This window comes from Cibotium barometz, chromosome 17 (assembly GCF_041138505.1).
Source record: "Cibotium barometz isolate CiBa-2024 chromosome 17, ASM4113850v1, whole genome shotgun sequence".
NCBI lineage: Eukaryota > Viridiplantae > Streptophyta > Polypodiopsida > Cyatheales > Cibotiaceae > Cibotium > Cibotium barometz.
Genome location: NC_141062.1, coordinates 11,893,532 through 11,914,553, shown reverse-complemented (window position 1 = coordinate 11,914,553; position 21,022 = coordinate 11,893,532). Strand labels below are relative to the sequence as shown.

General features: G+C 47.9%; 1 protein-coding gene across 3 annotated transcripts in view; it reads left to right on the top strand.

Moving 5' to 3' along the window:
- Positions 1-16,882, top strand: part of LOC147629680 (SH2 domain-containing protein A-like) — a 38,152-nt gene extending 21,270 nt beyond the window's left edge. Inside the window, exons 5-11 of one of the 3 annotated variants that reach the window (XR_015267744.1) lie at positions 2,511-2,588; positions 2,744-2,911; positions 3,036-3,769; positions 7,775-7,937; positions 8,328-8,506; positions 15,649-15,995; positions 16,126-16,411. Coding sequence is in view for 2 of the 3 variants with exons in the window: in XM_086811204.1 (XP_086667330.1) it covers positions 2,511-2,588; positions 2,744-2,911; positions 3,036-3,769; positions 7,775-7,937; positions 15,649-15,995; positions 16,126-16,201 (1,566 nt within the window). In the remaining variant the exon portion in view is untranslated. Of the gene's footprint in view, positions 1-2,510; positions 2,589-2,743; positions 2,912-3,035; positions 3,770-7,774; positions 7,938-8,327; positions 8,507-15,648; positions 15,996-16,125 lie in introns of all 3 variants that reach the window. The other 2 variants (XM_086811204.1, XM_086811205.1) reach the window with 2 other exon arrangements.
- Positions 16,883-21,022: the final 4,140 nt, after the last annotated feature.

The following is a 21,022-nucleotide window of genomic DNA, read 5'->3' as shown; positions in this document are numbered from 1 at the left end:
CCGATGGACCCGAACACGAAGCTATAGTGAATGATCCTTGTGAGCTAGTTGATGCCTCTCTGTATGTATCGGAAGCTTGTTGGTTCATTGATCTGGTTGCTGAACACCGGATTGGACTTGAGATTTTCCGTGGGGCTGTTGAGCTCGTTCATGCAGACGCCTTTGAAGACTCATTGGGACGTAGGATTGTGGATCTTGCGGTATCTGCAGGGTACGAAGGATCTTGGACTCTTCTACGACACTGGAGGGGAAACGAAGGACCGAGTCCGACTCCAAGGCTGGAGTGGCTCAGATTGGGGAGGAGATCCAGACACGAGGAGATCTACATCAGGCTATGGATTTACCCTCGGCTCAGGAGCTGTTTCATGGAGCAGCAAGAGGTAGCCAACTATTGCCTTTTCGTCTACAGAGACAGAGTACCGGGCTGCTTGTGGTGCTGCTTGCGAGGTTGTGGCTGCGGAGGTTGCTTGGCGAGATTGGGTTTCCACAGAAGGAGCCAGAGCTCACTGGGGTTGGTTCTACATCCAGGAGCTGAGAGGGGGTGTTCCAAAAGCTCATCCTTATTGCGCAAGGGTAGACTCAAAGCATGAGGTTGCAACCGGTTTTGTAGGTTGGGTTGCATGGGCTAAGGAAAGCAACCAGCCCCTAGCCATCTTATTGGTACACTTTGAGAAGGCATACGATAGAGTTGATTGGGATTTCCTTGAAGGAACTCTTAGATGTATGGGATTCTCTCAAAATTGGATCAGAGGTGTTTCATGCTTGTTTCGGGATGCTCACAATAGTGTGCTCACATACGTTGGTAGAGGTGATCGCTTCTAGATCACTTGCCCTGTACGAGAGGGATGCCCCTTAGCATATCTCATTGTTGCCGAGGATATGAGCATTTTTCTTCGCTCCATTGCTGGAGTTTCTAGTTATTGCCTTGGCAAGTATTTTATTGGCATTCCAAAGCAATATGATAGGCCTCCATTGACCAATATTCCTCTTATCACCACCTTTTTGGATAAGGTGAATAAGACCCTCAGTAAGAGACGAAGGCATAATCCTTGTGTTCCACATTTCCTGAAGGGCCATAGTGATATCCTCGACAAAGTCATCCCAAAATGTCACGAAGGTGGGTGAGAGGCTGTCATCCCTTGGACACTTACCTTGAGGCATAGTCACCATAAATGAGAAACGGGAACGAAAACATTGGAGGAATGGAAACGGGGAAATGAGTTTTTAGGGGTGGAAACGGCCGTTTCCTGTGACAATATCACTTGGGAAATGAGAAACGGCCATGGAAACGGATGGGGTCCTGAAACAGAGAAACGCGTTTCTAGGGACTGAAATGGCCATTTCTTGTGACTATGCCCTGAGGTAATGCATGGGGAAGCTCAGCCCTAACAATACATAAGGTATCTGCAATCCATTGGGCATCCCCCAAGAGGGATAGAGCATGACAGAAGGTTTGGTCTACTTCGCATCAGATGGGCGTGGAGGATGTGTACTTCACTTGATGCCCCCTTGTCCTCTCAGGAGTTCAGGCAGGCACTGGGTGCTTTTCATGTTCCCTCAAGAATGCTGATAACCTACATCTGATAGCTCCCTTATGGTCAGTGGCTTTCTGTCTCCTAAGTATGGCCATCCTGTGGTAAAAATCACTGACATGCTGCGATGCGGAAGCCACATTCCATGGGCCATCAGAAAAGTCATGAGATCTCCATACATCTATCACCTGTTGCGAAAGCTCTACAATGGGTCCTGCTCTTCATTATGAGGACGACAACATAAGCTTGGCACTCTGCGTAGTCTTCATCGGATCAGGAATGGAGTTCCGACAGAGACAATACCCAAGGACTTGATCTCATGTGGCTATTCCCGAGGCCTTGTCACACCTCACGATTCAAGTTGTGAGACGATAAGTAGCCTCATCCTGGCAGATTTGATAGGCACGTGGCTGACACTATAGAGGGGACAGCCACCCCTAGTGAGCCGATCTCCAATTAGACCGTCAAAATACTCTCTAGCCCAAGCACCTCTAGAGTAACTATATCTGGACAGACCTCATCTGCATTGGGAGCGCCTCCAAGGTAGATTCAAGGCCATGCAAGAATGGAGGGAAGCTTTTTAACGCAGCTGGAGTTCTATTCTGGCACCAGTAGCACACATTCGATCACATGACAGGCCTCCAGTGTGGCTATGCTCCTTGCCCCTCCTAGAGTGGCCGAGATTGAAGGATCCCCTCTCTCTTCCCTCTCAGATATTTATCTTGATAAAGGGTCTCTATCTGTACTTTTAGATGTATCTTTTTCTACTGGTTAAAATACTTTTTCTTGGAAAGAAGAATTCTAATCAGTCTGTTTTTTTAATGAAGATGTGTGAATGTGCTTGATTTTGGTGTCCAAGTGATTTATCGATTGAAATTTTTGCCGAAGTTTTCCCAAGCGGATGCATTGTATTTTTGGCTGGCTGTAAAAAGGAGCTTTAAAAAAAAAGTCTTTCAAACATTTATTTATTTTTGGTAGGCATCTTGTCGCCGCAACTTTGCCCTTGACGTGGTATTGCTTGATGCTTTGGGGCGATCAGTGCACAAGGATATGGAGGTAAACAAAGTTTTAAGATGGGTTTTTTAAAGAACTTTAATACTACAAGGTGTATGTTGCACTATACACTACAGCCAGGATGAAAGTCAATTCTGTGGTTTTTGAGTTGATAGTGCTATCACCAATGCTTCTGTAAATGCACTGCATTTTGACAGATTGTAGCACTTCTTGTGTATGCTGATAATGGTGTTCCAGTGGAAAAACCAAAAGATGATGCTGAAGCACCATTGTTAACAACATTTGATGGTGTGGAATTTCCCTCTACGGAGCGGCCAATCAAGCTTGTCCATGGTCGTGCATCTTTTAAGCTGAAAATATCACAGGTTTGTTCCTTGTCAAGGCAGAGCTAAGGGGTACATTGACTGTGGCTTTAATGTTGTAAAGGTAGTCTTTATACCTGGTCAAATCTAGTCTGCATGCAATGTTTGTTTCCGTATTGTATTGCAGCTCTCGTCAAAGTGTGATAACCGCCTTTTTCGTGTCTGCTTCGACCCGCCAAGTATCCCAAGTTACCCTTTTCTTCGAGTTTTCTCCCGGCCTATCCGCTGTGTCTCTCGTAATAGAAATAGCAGAGTTCCAGCTGCTCCATGGAAGAGGCCCATTACTTGTCCTGAGGCTTCATGGTTGCCAGAGGAAGATATCATGGAAACACCACTTGTCTTTAATAACTCTTTGAGTGTTCAAGCTGCTTCAAAATGCTATCCAATGAAGCGAGCACGTGTAGTTCCTGAGGTCTCTAGTTTTCTTCCAGATCAATTCATTGATCCCTATGAGACTCCTCACAGTTTCTCAACTTGTGACATCAAAGCACTCCCTATTGGTGCACAAAAGGATGCGTTTACTGCAGGCAGCAATTTTGATACCCAATGCCTCGGGAATGAGCAATATTATGTTTCTCAAAGCCCCTCATCATATTCAGTTCAGACAGATGCTACATTGGTGGTAGACCATTCTATGATACAAGAGCGATATCAAGAGGAAAGTGATATGTCAAAAACTGTTGGTGCTTTGAAACACACCCATGCTGAGGCTTTATCAGATTTCCTTGTGTTCAAATACAGCCTTGAAAACATACATAGCCGTGCAGCTTTCTTAAAGGGAGCAATTACATGCTGGAGTGACCAAGAGTTATCAGATTTTGCCAAACGTGTATCTCATGTTACCTCATGCCAGCATAATGGGTATGTAAGAATATGAAGGTTTTCTGCACATGGTTGTTTTATTGAAGCCTTTTGATGAATGAGATAGAACGTTCTCATCTTTCTGTGTTCTGCAATCCATTAATAGTTGTCAAACAATCGTTTATTTTCCTGGTGTCTTGTGAAGAAAGACGATTTGATACCAGATGTAATTCTGATGTGTATGCTCATATCGTTTATTTTCGTGGTGTCTTGTGAAGAAAGACGATTTGATACCAGATGTAATTCTGATGTGTATGCTCATATCTTTTGCTGCTACCTTGTGAAGAAAGACAGATTTGATACTAAATGTAACTCTGGTGCTGAGTTTGGAAATAACCTGAACTTTCCATTGGTATATCTTCCTGCGGTATTAGTGGACATGCAGATGTCGTCATTCATTAAGTTTCCCCCAGCTGGTGCATTTTAATTCTCTGTATCGAAAGCAATGTGGTTTTTCAACCAGCTACTGTGTGTGTATGCGCCATGTGTGCATGCTCTTTAGTGCTAGTCCTCATCATGGCTGAGTCTGTCCTTCATCATCGGAAAAGTGATAGAAATTTCAAATCGATGGTTTTAACTCTGATGCGTGTGTAATTTAGAGACCCCTAAATTGGATCTTTGTGTCATCTCAAAAGCATAGATAGGTAGGTAGCTTGAAAGAAAGTGGAGAAAAAAAGGTGTATGTGCAGGACTGAAACAGCCCATGAGACTAATGATGATACAATATGTGTGAGTACTGTGGTGCGAGATGCATAGGGCATCCCCTTAACTTAAACAAAGCATTAAAAAAGATTGAAACTGTGAGGTATGGCATGAAGACACCAATGGACAATGAAGGCATGCCGGATAGGGTTGCAAAGCTGTCTGAAGGCCTTAGTTGGTGGCAGACATGGGGGGGGGGGGTCCAAACTCCTGGATCGCCATAAGATCGAAAGTGGTCCTCTGTCCTCGAGGAGTGTGTCCTGGTGTGGCATCATATGGAGGGTGATCTCTCTTCCATTGCTTTAGGTCTTTGATGTGTTCTTCATATCATCTTCGGAGGGCATATTACCATCCTTTGGAGACCAAAATATGGTCTATGGATGTATGCAACAATGCCCGCTGGATTATCCCCATGCCTGTTTGATAGTGTGCGCATATGGCCTTTGAGTAGGGGACGTCTGGGCATATTCAAACCCCCGGACCGGCCGGCTTTCTTTTATAAAGGGGGGATTTGGCTATCAGAATGGGGCCCTGCCAGGCAATGCTCCCCATGTTACATCTTGAACCCTAGGGTGGTACACAGGTCTAACTTGAGGCTACATTAACCAGGGTGCAGTGATTGGGTATCTATGGGGAGGTCTAGTGGTTGTTAGAGGCATAGGGCTATTTATGGCTCCTAATTTATAGGGGGTCTTTATAAGTCAGTTATCGGCACAGTTTTAGGTGAGAACGCATCTCAGTCTGGACTTGTGGCCTAGCAAAGACTGGTCGGAGGATTACCACAGATGATTTTTCATTTGTCCCTCACCCGCCTATTTATAGTTTCACGATGGCTAGTTGGCTGCTCTAGGGGTGGTCAGTTGCCAACTGGGTCAATTTGCTCAACTGAGTCGACTGTTTCCACACTTGGGCATGTGGCTTTAGAATGTCCAGACACCTCATGGGCTGTGGATGGTGCCTATCTGGCCTCTACTCCCTTAAGATTGATGACCATTTCCAGATGGCACTCACATGGGTGATGCACACTGGACATCCCCTCCTGCTTATCTTGGAGCATAGGAGGACATGACTCACCTTTGTTCCACTTTCAATCTGGTCCAATTGGTGGATCAACTAGCTTTCTTCTGTCTTGTCTTCCTTCGACAGGTCCATTGGAATTGCTGTCATTGGAATCATTGCTGGGGTCCCCTCAATTCTCTTCAATTAACTCAGATGACTTTTCGACCATGGGTACTGCCACCAACCCTTGAACTTTGTGGGGCTCGGAGATTGCTTTTGATACTAGAAGCTAACCACCCCACCATAGGACCCTAAGCTCACCCCGGCGGGCCTGGAGGTCTAGAGGCATCTAGAGACAGCTCACACGTGCAGTAAGCCCCGGAATCCCATACCAGCAAGACACACCCCTTTAATGTGTCGTGGCACAGAGTAGAAGAGGGTCAACGTGAAGGTGGTGATCATGGAAACCAATAATCCTCACCCACTGCAGAGATCGCAGCTGAAATCCTCAGTGAGGGAGAGGGTCAGTCGGCTGCTGTAGAGCCTCTCTTCCTTTCGTGCTGCTGTGTCCCGGCAGTGAGAGCATACAACTCCGCAGCCCTTCGACAATACCACCGCCACCTCAGTAGTGGAGTATGTGGGATCCTCAAAGCGTCTTGCTCTTCCTCCTTACGACGACACTGCCTTGGCCAACAACTTCAGCGTTAATCTTAGAAGCCTCAACTCCAACGAGTTCCCTGGGCCTGCACAGCTGAAATCCTCAGTGGGGGAGAGGGTCAGTCGGCTGCTGTAGAGCCTGTCTCTTCCTTTCATGCTGCTGTGTCCTGGCAGTGAGAGCATACAACTCCGCAGCCCTTCGACAATACCACGGCCACCTCAGTAGTGGAGTATGTGGGATCCTCAAAGCTGCCGGTCTTGCCTGCTCTTCCTCCTTACGATGACACTGCCTTGGCCAACAACTTCAGCGTTAATCTTAGAAGCCTCAACTCCAACGAGTTCCCTGGGACCTGCAAAGCATTTAGCCTTGACTTTTTTATACTCAGTCTTGTGTGTGAACTCGTGAGTGTGCGTACACATGTATGTATGTAAATCATAAATACATACACACATGTATGTATGTATGTAAATCATAAATACATACACACATGTATGTATGTATGTATGTACATATGTGTGAACACATCAGCTTGCGTACACGTTGTGCCTGACGATTGTAGAGGATGTGGAAGTTCTGTTGCTGAAAGTTGCCGAAGATGGAGATGCTGTCTGATTGTCCCAAAGGGCCAAAACCAAGCAAGGCAACCCCTCATCAACAACGAGGAAGTAATTTTCCAGCGGCAGCTCCTGTATGAGTTTGTCTCCATGCTTTTGTAACTGGGAAAGCAAGAGTCCCCGGTGGCAGAAGCAATGTAAAGAGGAGAGAACGAGGTCCACAAGCAGCACCAAGCCAAGGGGAGAACAAAGATGCTGAAGCACTCAAACCTAAATCTCGGACAAGCAATAACGCTAAACACTAACAAAACTCCTACTCGGCAATGCTTCCCATGCTACATCTTGAACCCTAGGTGGTCAACAGGTCTAACTTGAGGTTAGGTTAACCAGGGTGCAGTGATTAGGTATCTATGAGGAGGTCTAGTGGTTATTAGAGGCATAGGGCTATTTATGGCTCCTAGTTTATAGGGGGGCTGTATAAGTCAGTTATTGGCACAGTTCTAGGTGAGAATGCATCTCAGTCCTGAACTCATGGCCTAGCAAAGATTACTCTGTGCCACGGCACATTAAAAGGGTGTGTCTTGCTGGTATGGGATTCTGGGGCTTACTGCATGTGTGAGCTGGCTCTAGATGCCTCTAGACCTCCAGGCCCACCGGGATGACCTGTAGGGTTTTATGGTGGGGCTGTTAACTTCTCATGTTTCTCAGGTTGGAGGCTTACGACAGGGAATTTTTGAAGTTGGGGACTTGACACTGGTATCATAGCTCAGTCTTGTGTGTTGTGTGGTGGGGTAAGGCTAGGCTAAGGTTGGCTGGCCGAGTTGATGTTGAGGATATGATCCCCCCCCCCTCTTCCCCCCCTTTTTCTTCTTCCCAACTTCTGCAAGGTGCTCTGTTGTAACTCAGTTATTGCTTATGTTTTTGACTTCAACAGTGTGTAGCATCTTTTTGGGTGACAATGCTTCACACAGAATTTGTTATGGGGGTTTTTTTTTTGAACTTCCAAGATTTTTCAAATTTCAGTCGATATAAACATTTATGGTTTGACAAGATGTGTTTAACCTTTTTTTGTGCTTCTTTGTGACTGCTTAGGCATCAAATTGTCATTGCCAAAAAGTTAATCCAAGATGGCAATGAGGCTTGGAGGCAGATCGTAAAAGATACATATCCAGTCCCTTGGGAAATTATGGTAGAGCATGTAGAGAAACATTTTCTCAACTTGTCGACTTCAAAAAAAAGACGGTTTTCTTCAAAGGTGAGGCATTGATGAAGTTTCACAATATTGGCAACCTTCTCTCTTTTCAACAGATGAATATTGGGAGTGTTGCAAAGTAGGGCTTTATTGTTTGCATTCAAAATTTCTATGATTATTCACTTTCTTATCACAACATAGTCCAGGTACATCGTCCTTTATCTTGTTTGATCATGTCATTTTGATTAAAATTCTTTCACATGCGTACACATGCACGCCCTCACACACCTACCTGTAAGGAATCACAATACGTATCATGTTTAAGTTTGCGCATACGTGAAAAGGGTCTTTACCCATACATTAATCGGTTCATTTGTGCATATTATATTAGATGAGAAAGTACTGTATTGATGTACTATGGAGGCTTCCCTTGTTGGTGCGCTTCTCAAACAGGGAGCTTTGATGGCGCACTGGAAGTTATGACAGAGATTTGTTATGGATTGAAGAGGAGATGACTGAATGTCTGGCGTGTAATGGAACAAAGCAGAGAAAGGCATTGTATACAGCCTTATGTGATTGGTAGTCAGCTCACTTTTGGTCCGGCCCAATCAGCCTACAACTCCATCTAGACGGTAGAGCATTGATTTCTTTAGTTAAAAAAAATCATGCTGACTTGTCAACACTGTATTTTGATTTCACTGGTCTCAATTGATTTTGTAATCAAAACATATTACAAAGGATTTGCAAGTAGGGGTATGGGGGCAACAACTGGTCCATAAATTGTCAAAGCTTTATGGATGTATTGTAGAGGCTTCCCTTGGTGGTGAGCTCCTCAAACAGGGAGCTTTGATGGTGCACCGGAAGTTACGACAGAGGTTTGATATGGATTGAAAGAGGAGATGACTGAATGTTTGGTGTGTAATGGAACAAAGGGCATCTTATACTGTCCAATGTGATAGGTACTAGGTAGTCAGGTGCTTATGGTTGGGCCCAATCAGCCTACAATTCCATCTAGATGGTAGAGCATTGATTTCTTTAGTTGAAAAATACATGCTGACTTTTTTTTTTCCCCCCCAAAAAAGATCCTTTCATTAGTTATATAAAAACGCCCGTAAGGCTACAAAAGATCCCCTCCTGCTCATAAGAAAACAGAGCAGAGATCCAAGCAAGGCAGCTAGGGAGACTCTCCCTAGGTGCAGAGAAATACAAATATCAGTACACAGACTGAGGGGCTATATCATACAATAGGAGGGGGGGAAAGCCAAACAGGTGGCCTGTAGTGCCAGCAGGGGGAGCCCGCGTGTAGGGTATAGAAGGGGCAGCTGCGCCAAGTGGTGTGGAATGCCTGGCGTCGCAAGATCGCCTTATCCGAGTCGCCCCGGATGCGGTCATACTGTCCTCGCAGAGTGTGGATCAACTCCTGCCAAATCCCCTGAACAGTCTCTGCTGGTGGCTCCAGTCTCCCCTCAAAGGCACTGAAACACCGGGCTCTCCAGGTGAACCATATGGTGAGGCTGCTGAGGAGCTCCCATCGTAAATCCCTCTCCTGTGTCCAGCCGGCGGACGAGAAATCCGGTGAAGGAACCAGGCGAGGCTGGCCCCTAATGAATCTGATGGCTTGGCTGTCCTGCTCCGTCTCATAGCCCATAGCAGGCCCTGACGAAGTCGACCAAGCAGCGGCACCCCACGTATACATACCCTCTGGAGAGAGGGGGGCCAGAATGCGCAGCATCCGCAGCCAAATCTGCTGCGCCTGGGGACAGTCCCATAGGCAATGCCTCTGTGTCTCCATAGGGTGGCCGCATCAGACGCAGGCCGCTGGAAGACCGCTGTAGACAAGCTAGGTGCCAACTGCAGAGCCCCTGTGGGCGACCAGCCACTGGAAAGTCGAGATCCTGCGTGCCTGTCGACTAGCCCAGAGCCTGGTCCAAAAATCCTCCAGGAACTCCTGTGAGAGTCCCTGTAGCCGCCAATGCTCCGATGCAGCTGGAGAGACCATCCTCCTCGCCGTCAAAATATGTCGTCCCAACCGAACAGTATACTGGAAAAAGGTGATCTCTGTGGCCTCGAGGGATGCATAAGGATCATGCCACTCGTACTCGCCAGGGTCCCACTGGAGCCGGGCCAAAGGGCGCGCTGCATAAGCCCATATGCGCCAATCAGAGTCCACATCTGTAGGGTCTGGGTCAATATGCCACTTCCGAGAAGCGGCGGCCACTACCCGTATCCTCTGAAAAATACACTCTGCAACCAAAGGCGACTCCACCTCCACTCTCTGAAGTCTGCCCTCATCCTGGATCTCATAGTAGAGGCATCTACCATCCTCAGTGCAAGCTCTGACAGCAATCAGGATCTCCAACTGTATAAAGGCTCCCATCCACCGTGGGGCCACTGGCTCGAGAGGCGTGAACCACTCCTTTGTGAGTGCCTCCTGAATGTCATCCCTCATAATCAGTCCCCCTCTGAAGTGACTCAGCCTCTCCACCTGGATCTCCTCTGGGAGACTGCAGAAGGCCTGCCAGTCTCCAAAACTACGTGTTGGGCCTGCCGCCAATGGTCCCCAGGCTAGATGAGGCCGAGAACCCAGCATATGACCTTGCTCTGTGCGAACCCCTGGGCTCCAGATGAGCGGCTGTCTGGCCCGCTCCTCATCACAAGAAGGTCGTTTGTGAGAGAGTCCCGGTCTCAGCAACTCCCAAGCTCGCAGGATGCTCAAGGCAAATCTGTCCTCCCATCCTCTACTGAGGGCTGTCCTCCTCATCTCTATGAAGATCCATCGTATCTCCGGTGCCCAAGTGCCCCTTGCTGGAGGAGCCCGAGCTTGCAGCCGCTGCAAAAGAAGCTCTTTCCAAGGCTCAGCGCTTGGAAGCAGCCCCCGAACAATAAGCTTCCCCAATAAGGCTCTACTGTGATCAACTGGATTTATAATGCCCAAGCCCCCCTGGGCAAGCGGAAGTGTAATAACTGCCCAAGCGACCTTAGCCCGGGCTGACTGACTGTCCCGCCCAGACGTGGGAGCGCTGCTGATCCAAAAGGCCACTGTCTTGCGCCAATTGATCAATGCTCCCGAAGCTGCACTAAAAACCTGAAGCGATTGCTCTGCCCTCTGGAGATTGGCCTCCTGGCCATGCAAAAATAAACCCGTGTCATCAGCAAACTCAGCATCGAGCAGGTCCTCCCCTCGGACTGGGAGCTGGAGTCCTCTCAAACCAACCTCCTCTGCCGTCAGATACATGCTCATAGCCTCAGCAAAGAAGAGAAAAAGAAACGGGGCGAGAGGACACCCCTGACGGATTGATCTGGTCAACTCAAAACTCGTCTCCCGTCCGCCTGCCATCAGCACCTGGCTACGAGCTGTGGAATATAGAGCCGCCACTCCTCGAATCCAAACTGGCTCAAAGCCCAGGCGAAGCATCGTGCCCTCTAAGAAACTCCAATCGACTCGATCGTATGCCCTCTCAAAATCGAGAAGCATCACGACCAGGTCCTCACCGAGAAATCTAGCTCGGGCTGTCGCCTCCCAGAAGGTGAAAATGTTGTCAAGGATACTACGCTCCTTGACGAATCCTGTCTGGGTAGCATGAATCAACTCCCCCAGGAAGGGCTGGATCCTCAAACTCAAGGCCTTTGCTAAGACCTTGTAGACAGTATTGAGGATCGTAATAGGTCTCCAATGCCGAATATCGTCTGATACTCCCTCCCCCTTGGGGATAAGAAAGATCAAGCCCTCTGAAAAGCTCTGTGGCATCACCCCAGTGTCCAAAACATACTGAAAGCCCCTGCGGAGGCCTGGCCCCAAAAGGTCCCAATAGCGCATAAAAAAGGCAGGCGTCAATCCGTCCTCCCCAGGGCAACTGTGGCGCGGCCTCAGCAAGCTCAACCTCTGAAAGAGGCTCACCCAGAACTGTACGCATACGATCTGTGACCCTCCTGGCCCACACAGTCTGTCTGCAAGCATCCCGAGCCTCAGTGGCTGGCTCCGCTGAAAGCAGGTCTCTATAGAACTCAGTGGCAATGGCTCTGATCTCCTCGGGCTCAGTGGCTACCGATCCGTCCTGCCTCCTGAGCTGGCGGACTCCTGCTCGAGCATGGCGAGGTCCAGTAATCTCAAAAAACTCCCCAGTCACTCTATCACCAAGCTGCGTCCACTGAGAGGCCTGGCGGTGATAGTAAAAATCATGTCTCTGCTCCTCTGCCTCTCTAACCTCCTGGCGTGCCTGGCTCAGCTGGGACGCCACCCACTCACATGTAGGCTGCTGCTCCTGAAGGCGCTGAAGCGAAGCAAGGCTACGTCTCAACCGCGGCTCCCGCTCGCGTGTCTCTCCCAGCCGTGTCAAGGCTGCAGCGTGCAAAAAAGAGCTGAGCTCGATGAGTCCCTGGGCACACTGGCCTGCTGCAAGCTGGTCTCCCGTGTCCTCTCCTCAAGTGTCAAAATAACTGGCGCATGGTCTGAAAAAGAGGTGCCAGCGAGAATGCCAACGGATGCCCCTCGCTCCCGTAACCTGTCGCCCACATAGAAGCGATCAATCCGTGATAGATTAGTCCCTCCTTGCCGGCGATCCGACCAAGAGAAACTAAGACTGTCCTGAGAGCGGGAGAAAGCCTCATGTTGCCATGCATCAGTGATCCTCAGTGTCATGCAAAATCGCTCCTAAGCTGCAAGCTCCGTGCCGTGCACTGTAACATGACTGCCTCCCACCCTATCGGCCGGGTCCTCAAGCATGTTGAAGTCTCCCCCGACACACCAATGTGCGGCCTCTGGCAATGCATCCGTAACCTGGGTCCAGAACTCTGCTCTGGCACCAGCATGGTTGGGCGCATAGACATTGAGCACGCCAAAGAGCTCATCATGCATCCTCAGAATGACATACTGTGCTCTACCAGGCACAATGATCCCACGATCCACAATGGCCTGCCGCCATACATCCGCAATGACCATACATACTCCTCCCTGCCCACCCAAGGGGCCAAACCCTGCAGACCAAAAGGTGTTCCATCTACCAGGCATCAGCGAACCGTATCTCCGGATCCTGCTCTCACCCAAATGGTGCTCCTGCATCATCAAAATGTCAATACTGCCCCCAACCAGGCATCTCTGAAGCTCCTGCCTCAAGCAACCACGGTAACGTATATAGTGTGCGCCGCCAAGGCTCTGTACATTCCATGAGATGATCCTCATGGATGACCTGCTGAGGTGGATGTTGTCTCAGCCGTACGGCGGGCCTTTGCAAGCGGCTTGGATGGAGAATAGTCCCCATCCGAGCAGCTACGAATCTGCCCACCCGGTGTACTGCAAGAATCTCGGACCAGGCGCCAGTGGCTGTCCCCCATGGCGACTACCTCCCGCTCAGACAGAGCAACCTCGTGTATGCATACGTATCCAGGGTCGCGTGCTAAGTCTGCCACTATGCGAACCACCAAATGTCGAATCCCGGAGGCATCCACACTCCCGGGATCAAAGAAAATACGAGCCAACTCCCATAGTCGGCCTATCACATCTGTCACCTCCAGATCGCTCACATGGTGGGAAAACTCAACTGCCTGAGTCTTCAAAGTGCTAAGAGCGAGATCCATAGTCCACTCCCGGTCGCTAGGGCCACAGAGAGGGAATGAGAAGGCCACCGCTGAATCAAGTGCCTCCTCCCCTCAGGCCGGAGGCATCACTACATGAACTCTGATGGGTGCTGGCTCATGGGGGCCCTCCGCTCCAAAAAGCCGTGTGAAGGAATAATCAAAAGCCTCCGAGTGCTGTCTAGTGTCGAGATGACTCAGCCGACTGCGGATAGAGGATATCCGTGAAGCCCGAATCGGCATGGTAAGTCTCCTCTGCGGTGCTCGAGCAAGGTCGGTGCTCAATGTCCGCCGGACTGCAGGTGAGCGCCAGGGAACTGCCAGGGCCTCCCGGGGAGCTGAGGCGAGTGGGGGGGGGGGAGGAGGGGGGGGAGAAGGGGGTGGAGAAGGAGCCGCTGCCAAAACCAGAGCGGGGACGGGAGGAGGCGAAGATGGAAGCGAGGCGGGAGGGGGGGACGGGGGAGGGGGGGGTGGGGGTGGGGGCGAAGGAGGGGGTGCTGGCATCTCCTGGTTCTCAGTCGGCGCTGGGGTCTCCTCATGTAGGGGAGCAAAGCTGTTCCTCACGGGAACCCCGTGATGCTGAGACTGTGTCTGCTGCTGCATCGGTCTCTAGGCGTGCTGCTGGGGCTGTCTCCCTCGACGGCGCCCCTGACCAGGCTGCCACTCCGAGGTCTCTGTGGGCTGAGTAGGTGTCCCGGAGGCTGCCTGCCGAGCCGCATCTGTGGACGGGCCATCGGGGGCCTGCTGCTGTGGTGAAGGTCGGGGTCTCCTGCGAGGGCAGGCCTTGGCTAGGTGGCCGACCTGCCTGCAGATAAAAAAGCACTGGTTCGGGAGCCCTGAAACTCCACTCTCTGATCAATCCATCCCCCCCCTATCCTAGGTAGCTGAATGACCTTCGGAAGGGAGGAGATGTCAGGAACCAAAACTCTGACCGAAGGTAGTCCAGCTGCTCTGGCCACCACTGAAGCTGCTGTGGGGCCAGCCTCAAGCACCGAACCCACCAATGCTCCTAGCCTAGAAAGGAACGGGAGGTACTCACGGCGGAGCCCAGGGAAGCAAACTGTAACATGGAAAAGGCGCTCTCCCTGCTCGGCTGTTGCTGGGTCAAAGCCATGCTGCCAAGGTCTGAAGAATGCCCGAGCCCCTGATGTCAAGGGGACTCATGGCAAGGACCTTGGCCACGCTCTGGGCTGTCTCGAACTCGATCTGGTAGTGTCCACGGCCCAGTAGCTGAGCGTCCAGGATCTTGCCCACATCTGCAAGAAGGCGGGCCTGGAGAAGATCCCGGATCTCCCCTCTGATGGGGCGAGTGCCGACTATATGGCAGATGGTGGAATGTGCCTGGAGGCGTTTCACCTCTGCGGCGAGGCTCGCTTCCATCAGAGTCTGAAGCTATGTCGAAGGCGGAGCGAATGCGGAGAGTCCTGCAAGAACCGAGCTGCACACAAAGGGCGGAGGGGGAAGGCGGAAGGCAAAAAAACCCCAGGGGACGAAAAAACACAGAAAGAAGGAGAGGGGGGGATAAGGCGGCGAGGACAGAAAAAAAAAACCAGGGGGGGTGGGGTGGGGGGGAAGAGAGGGCGATGGCTGGCGGAGGGGGGGTGGGGCGCTGATGGAGGGAGGGGGGGCGCGAAGGCGAGGAGTAGGGGGCGGGCGCGCTGGGGTGCGCAAGAAAGCTAGGCGGAGGAGGGGGAGCTTGCGTGGGGCAGGCGGGGGGGAGCAGACGCGTGGGCGAGAAGGGGGGGAGTGTGCGCAGGCAGCAGCGCGAGCAGGGGGGGGAGCGTGAGAGCTTCAGCGAGCCGACAACTTGGATTTCAAAAAGGAATCTAAAATACACGCTGACTTGTCAACACTGTATTTTGATTCCAAAGGATTTGTAATCAAAACAAATTTAATGAAGGATTTGCGAGTAATGGTACCGGGGCATCTACTGTTTCATAAATTGTTAAAGCTTTTGTGAAAGCTAAACTTGATAGTGTCTTAGCCGTAATTTCTTGTAGGAAATGATGGTATGAGAAGTTTTAAAGGTTCTAGCTCATTAATGGTTAGATGCACAACAGCCACCTTATGCTTGGATATCACCTCTTGTTTGGTATGGTCGTTTATACTCCCTGAATTTTGTATAGCCTTAAATTTGTCTTTATTCTGGGTTTTTTTGATTGGGCTGCTCATTTGATTCACTGAATTTGATGGCACAACGCAGGACAAAAATTTTCTGAGGCAGTTAGCAAAATGTAAAGAGCATGTTTCTCGTGAAGACTTTGATCGGCTATGGTATTGGATGTATCCAGTATCTCTATCTTTGTTGAACTCTCGACTGCGCATGACATGGGAGATTGAAGAGCCAAAGTGGATTTTGGGCATGGCTTCTCGTGAGGAAGCAGAAGCTTTACTGAGATCTCAGGATGCACCTAGACCTGGGACATTTATGCTTCGTTTTGTTAGCACTTGCAGTTGGCCACATCCAGATGCTGGGGGCTTGATTGTCAGTTACATTGGTCAGGACCTTAGAATACATCATAAGCTGCTCTCTCTTGACAGAATTTCAGGGTGAGTAATATGTTTTCTGTGGATGAGTTTCTCATGAAACAGTTTGCCAACAAGGAGACTTGGTGCCTTAATACCTTAATTTTCAATGAACGAGTTCAAACTTCTCATGCATGTCTTTTTATGCTTGCAGGCTCAACACAGACGATAAAAGGTCTTTGTCTGAATTGGTCTTAGCACAGGAGGAATTGTCTCAGCCATTTAGGTAAACAGAGGTTTTGACGCCTCTTATAAGGTGTTTGCATGTAAGTTGGTGGGTTCGCGGATCACATCCTTGATGAGCCCGTGAGTTTTGTGCCCTTCTTAGTTGAGCATCTGGTATGCGGGTTAGAGCTTCAAATCCAATAAACAGTGAGAGGTAGGATGCTCTGTAAATTTTCTTTTACAGCAATCTAAGCATAATGTAACATGAAAACATCATGTCAGAAGGCCTCCTTTCTTCCTCGAATCTCTTCACCTCTCATTTTTACCTTGGAAAGTGGCATCTGTAGTTACAGGGAGCAGGTAGCAAACAACATAGATTGCAGTGCTTTCTTTCTACCAGGTTGGTTGGGTGGATGCCTGCTGCCCTTGAAGCAGCATCTAAAAGCAGAAGCATAAGCAGAATTTATGCTTTTTTCCCAGTCAAAAGGGAGACCCAGAGTCTCAGACTTATTGGACCTTAAGAACTCAAAGTTGAGGGAGATACATAGTTGATATAAGATCCACATAGCAGTTATGTGCCACATTGTGATAGAAGGAAAAATAAAAGGCACTGGATTCTTGAGAATAGAGCACAGTAAGCCCTTGCTACTTGGTATATTTTTTTGCAACCATGATTCTCTAATGCATGGGGCCCATTGTGGGGGTTACATTTCCTTCCACTAATAAAAAGGAAAGCATTTCTGAAATAAGAACCTCCTAATGAGGTGGAAGTTGTATTGCGGATCCCATCCTCACCTCTAGACAAGAAATGTCTAGGGCGCCAGATGTGTAGAATGCTCCTGCATGAATCTGGAGCTGCTGTGGAGGCACTCTCCTCCTCCTTGCAGATTGATGGATGAGTCTGACTTCGCGAGAGGAGCTTTCTTTCTCTTCATAGCAGCAGCCCTGCCAAATCTGCCTTGCTGCCATGCTAGTGATCATTTCCTAGGGGGATTTAGAAGGCATGAGATATGTCGTAGGCACCAAGGCTGGCTTCCATGACAAACAACTCTTGGTAGAAAATTCAGTTAATACCATCCTCCTGTAGTGGGGAGCAGGGCTGATATGCATCACCCAGGCAATAATGCCCAAGGGATTAAGTGGTTGCACTGGTGGTCTTCAGTAAAGAGGTGCAAGGTCCTCCTCCAAACCTGTTGTGCTTAGGGGCAAGGCAATCTGATAAGCAGTGGCTTCCAAGGAGTGCCATAATGGCAGCAGCTCACAGGTTGACCCATTGTGGCTAACCATGTCCCCTTGCAAGACCTTGACGAGAAAGGAAATAGAAGAACTTGAGGTAGTGGTTCTGAAGAAGTTACTCATTTAATGGATTGGAATGGGGAACAACCAAGGAAAATTGGGAAAAATTTGAGAGATTTAGAGGAATTGTTAATCTAGGTAGAAATTGGGAAATTGTAATGTAAGTACAAAATGGTCCCACTACTATTTCTTCCAAGCATCCATCTCCAAGGGAATGCTTCTTAGTGTGCAATCCCTTTCCATGCTACCACAATTGGAAGGCACTTTGAGTGATGCTTTCTCACCAGGACTCATACCATACTTTCTCACCGGGACTCATACTTGCAACTTGCAAGCACACAATCCCACTCTTCAAGCCCTACACTCACCCAAATTGGTTTCTCTACTCCCCTGAAGCTAATCTCTCACAACTCACTACTCTCATTCCATGCTTCATTTCACTGAAGGTACAGGATTAGAGTTCTATCACTCTAAAGAAAAATCCTCTACATTCTTCCCACATGTAAAATAGAAGTTCAATCCCAAGGTGAAGCCACAAATCTCTCACGAATTGCATAAGAGCTCAAATGAGAACTAGATAATTCCCAAGCACCATGGAATTTTGAAATAATGAAAGCATACTACAATAGAGTAGCAAGAATCAATCAACAACAAGAGGATGAGGAGGCATACCATAGTGTTACAAACATTTATTTGCTATGATTACTTGCCACACTGATCAACAAAGTCAAAGTGACTTCCTGTAGTCCGCTCCTTGAACATTGAGATTCCATCTTCAATCGGTGAGGCCTCTCAATCCAACCTGAGATGTTGTCTTTGAACGAGTTGATGGCACCTCATTATGCATCCATCCCGGGCGCTTAGTTAAGGCCCATTTGATTGACTTAGATTTCTAAAGGCCTGTTTCTTGCCCAAATACTTTCATTGCTGCTTCTTGTTGCCATTGCACCACCATTACCAATGTTTTGCCGACTTACTATTTCCTTAATTGCTATGTTTTAAGGTTGGTTTCCAAACATTAGTGTAGTGGAGCCCTTGGTGAGCGTTCTGGCCATAGCCAATGCTACTATCTTATATTGAAGAACTGCAATTTCTAGGCAATTCACTCGTTCATTTAACTGACTGGTGGGGGGATGGATGATTCTAGTTGAGGGGGGTCCGAGTCTCTATCCTAATGCAACAGATTGGGCGCAAAGATCTCTGAAAGAAGTGTTACCTCGAAATTCATCTGAGATCAAAGCTGAAATAGCACCAAAAAAACAGAGTGAAGTACCCTCCTCATGGTTACCAAACTCTGGTGGAATCTATCTTTCTTTGCCACCTTGTTCATTGAGTGTTGTTAAGCAGCACTGAAGGTGAGGAAAGGTGGTAAAAGGGGCCATGTGTAATGTTCTAAGAGAAAGAGCATCACAGTACATGCCTCATGCCTCTTAATTTTTCTTGAGAGAGAGTATCTTCCTCAAGTGATTCAGGACCATAACGATAGTTCTGAAGGCAGGATCAACAACATCGCTAGTACCACTCACTCAATGACAAGTTTAAGCCTTGATGGCATAAATCACACAAGGTATCTTCGTTCCACCATTGGGGCTCCATCACCACCAATTTTTTAAAGAAGGATTTATGTGAAACCTTCTCATCACACACTATCTCGGTTAAGTAGGTTGTGGTATCATCCACGTGAACATGGAGTTGAGTAGGTCCTCTAAGCTCCTATACTAGCTTCACGTGCATCCCACACTTGGATGCCACGTGGACATATCTATACAGCAGGTGCAGGACTTAGAGTGGAAACTGGTTCCTTCTGAGCCCCAATACAGGATGAGTTAGCCAGGGTTCTACTCTAAGCGTCCAAGTTCAGGTGTACAATTTAGGTACATGGTCTTGGTCAGGTGTGCAAGTCCTACACATGAAGAAGTGCTAGTCCGTAGTGTGAGTCACCCTGTGGAATGATGACAAGTGTTATGAGCATTGTTAGGCTAGTTAGCCAGATGCTAGGCACTTGAGGAAAGCATGTAGTTGCATGTAGGTTTGCAAATTGACTCACCAACCCAACATCATAGCTCAAATCTGACCTGGTAATAGTCATGTAAATCAAACTCCCTACAATGCACATGTAAAAGTACAGTGTAGGGTCCTCGAAAAGATCACCTGTATCTGCATTCAATTTTGTGTTCTTCTCAAATGGCACTGAGATTGGCTTACAACTTTTCATCCCATACATGGACATACTTAGACAACATGTCCAAAGTATATTACCTCTATAATAGCCAAATCTTATCATGTGATCTTATCTCCTATATACCTAGGTAGTATCGCAACTCACCTAAATCATTCATTTTGAACTTCCTCTTAATGAATGTCACCATCATTGTCAATCAAGTGATAATCATAGATGACAATTAAAACAATGTCCTTGTAAGTCTTTTTCATGTAAAGTGAAAAATTTGTTGTAGATATATGAAAGCCAATAGTGGCAAGATACTTTCCTATCTTATTTGACCATGCTCTAGGTGCCTGTTTCAAGTCACACAAGGCTTTACATAACTTGCAAACAAAATCTAGATGTGCATGGTTCTCATATCTTGGTGGCTACACCATGTAGCTCCTCTTGTGAGTCGCCTTGTAAAAATGTATTCTTTACATCCATGTATATTGAAAGTCTCCTCATAATCAATGCTATAGGCCTGTGCATATCCCTTGGCTACCAATATTTCCTTGTACGTACTCACATACCCATTTGAATTCTACTTTACTTTATAGATCCATTTGCATCCAATATTGCCTTGTATCTGCTCACATACCCATTTGAATTCTACTTTACTTTATAGACCCACTTGCTCCCAATTGCCTTCTTCTCCTTAGGCAAAAGGCACTAACTCCCATGTCTCATTTACATCCAATACAACCAGCTCTTTATCCATGGCATCTTTCCAATGTTTATGTCTAAGTGCCTCCTTAAAACATGTGGTCTCTATTTTCATTTACATCCAATACAACCATCTCTTCATCTAGGACATCTTCCCAATGTTTATTTCGAAGTGCCTTCTTAAAACATGTGGCCTCTACTTCTGTATTGCTTTGATAATATAAGCATATAATGATGGTTTGTATACCCATCATATCTCAACTTTTCCATTGGATATTTGACCCTCATAGACTTGTGTACATGTGGATCACTGTCAGGTGTTCTGAGCCCTGCTTTGGCTCTTTGTAGACCTGGTGTAACAATAGCCGGGATCCCAAACTCCTCATTAAGGCTCTGTTTTGAGCCACTATCCTCATTAATAAATGAATGACTTGCTGGAACATCAGGCATTATGAAAAGATGTCCATCTTCATTTTTCCCTTTCATGATACATGTGAATTTGCTCTGTAGTACCACGAAATGATATATCAGAATTCCTCACATTCTACCTCAATCTTCTTGACCAATGTCTCATAATAGACCCACTACTAAAGGACTCCCATGGTCCACTAACCACATGTGATTGTGTTGCTCTTCATTTGCTACAACCACATTGTCTTTATGGAATCCTTCATTTCTGTACAGATCCCCATCTCATAAAAAACAACACTCCTGCACATTT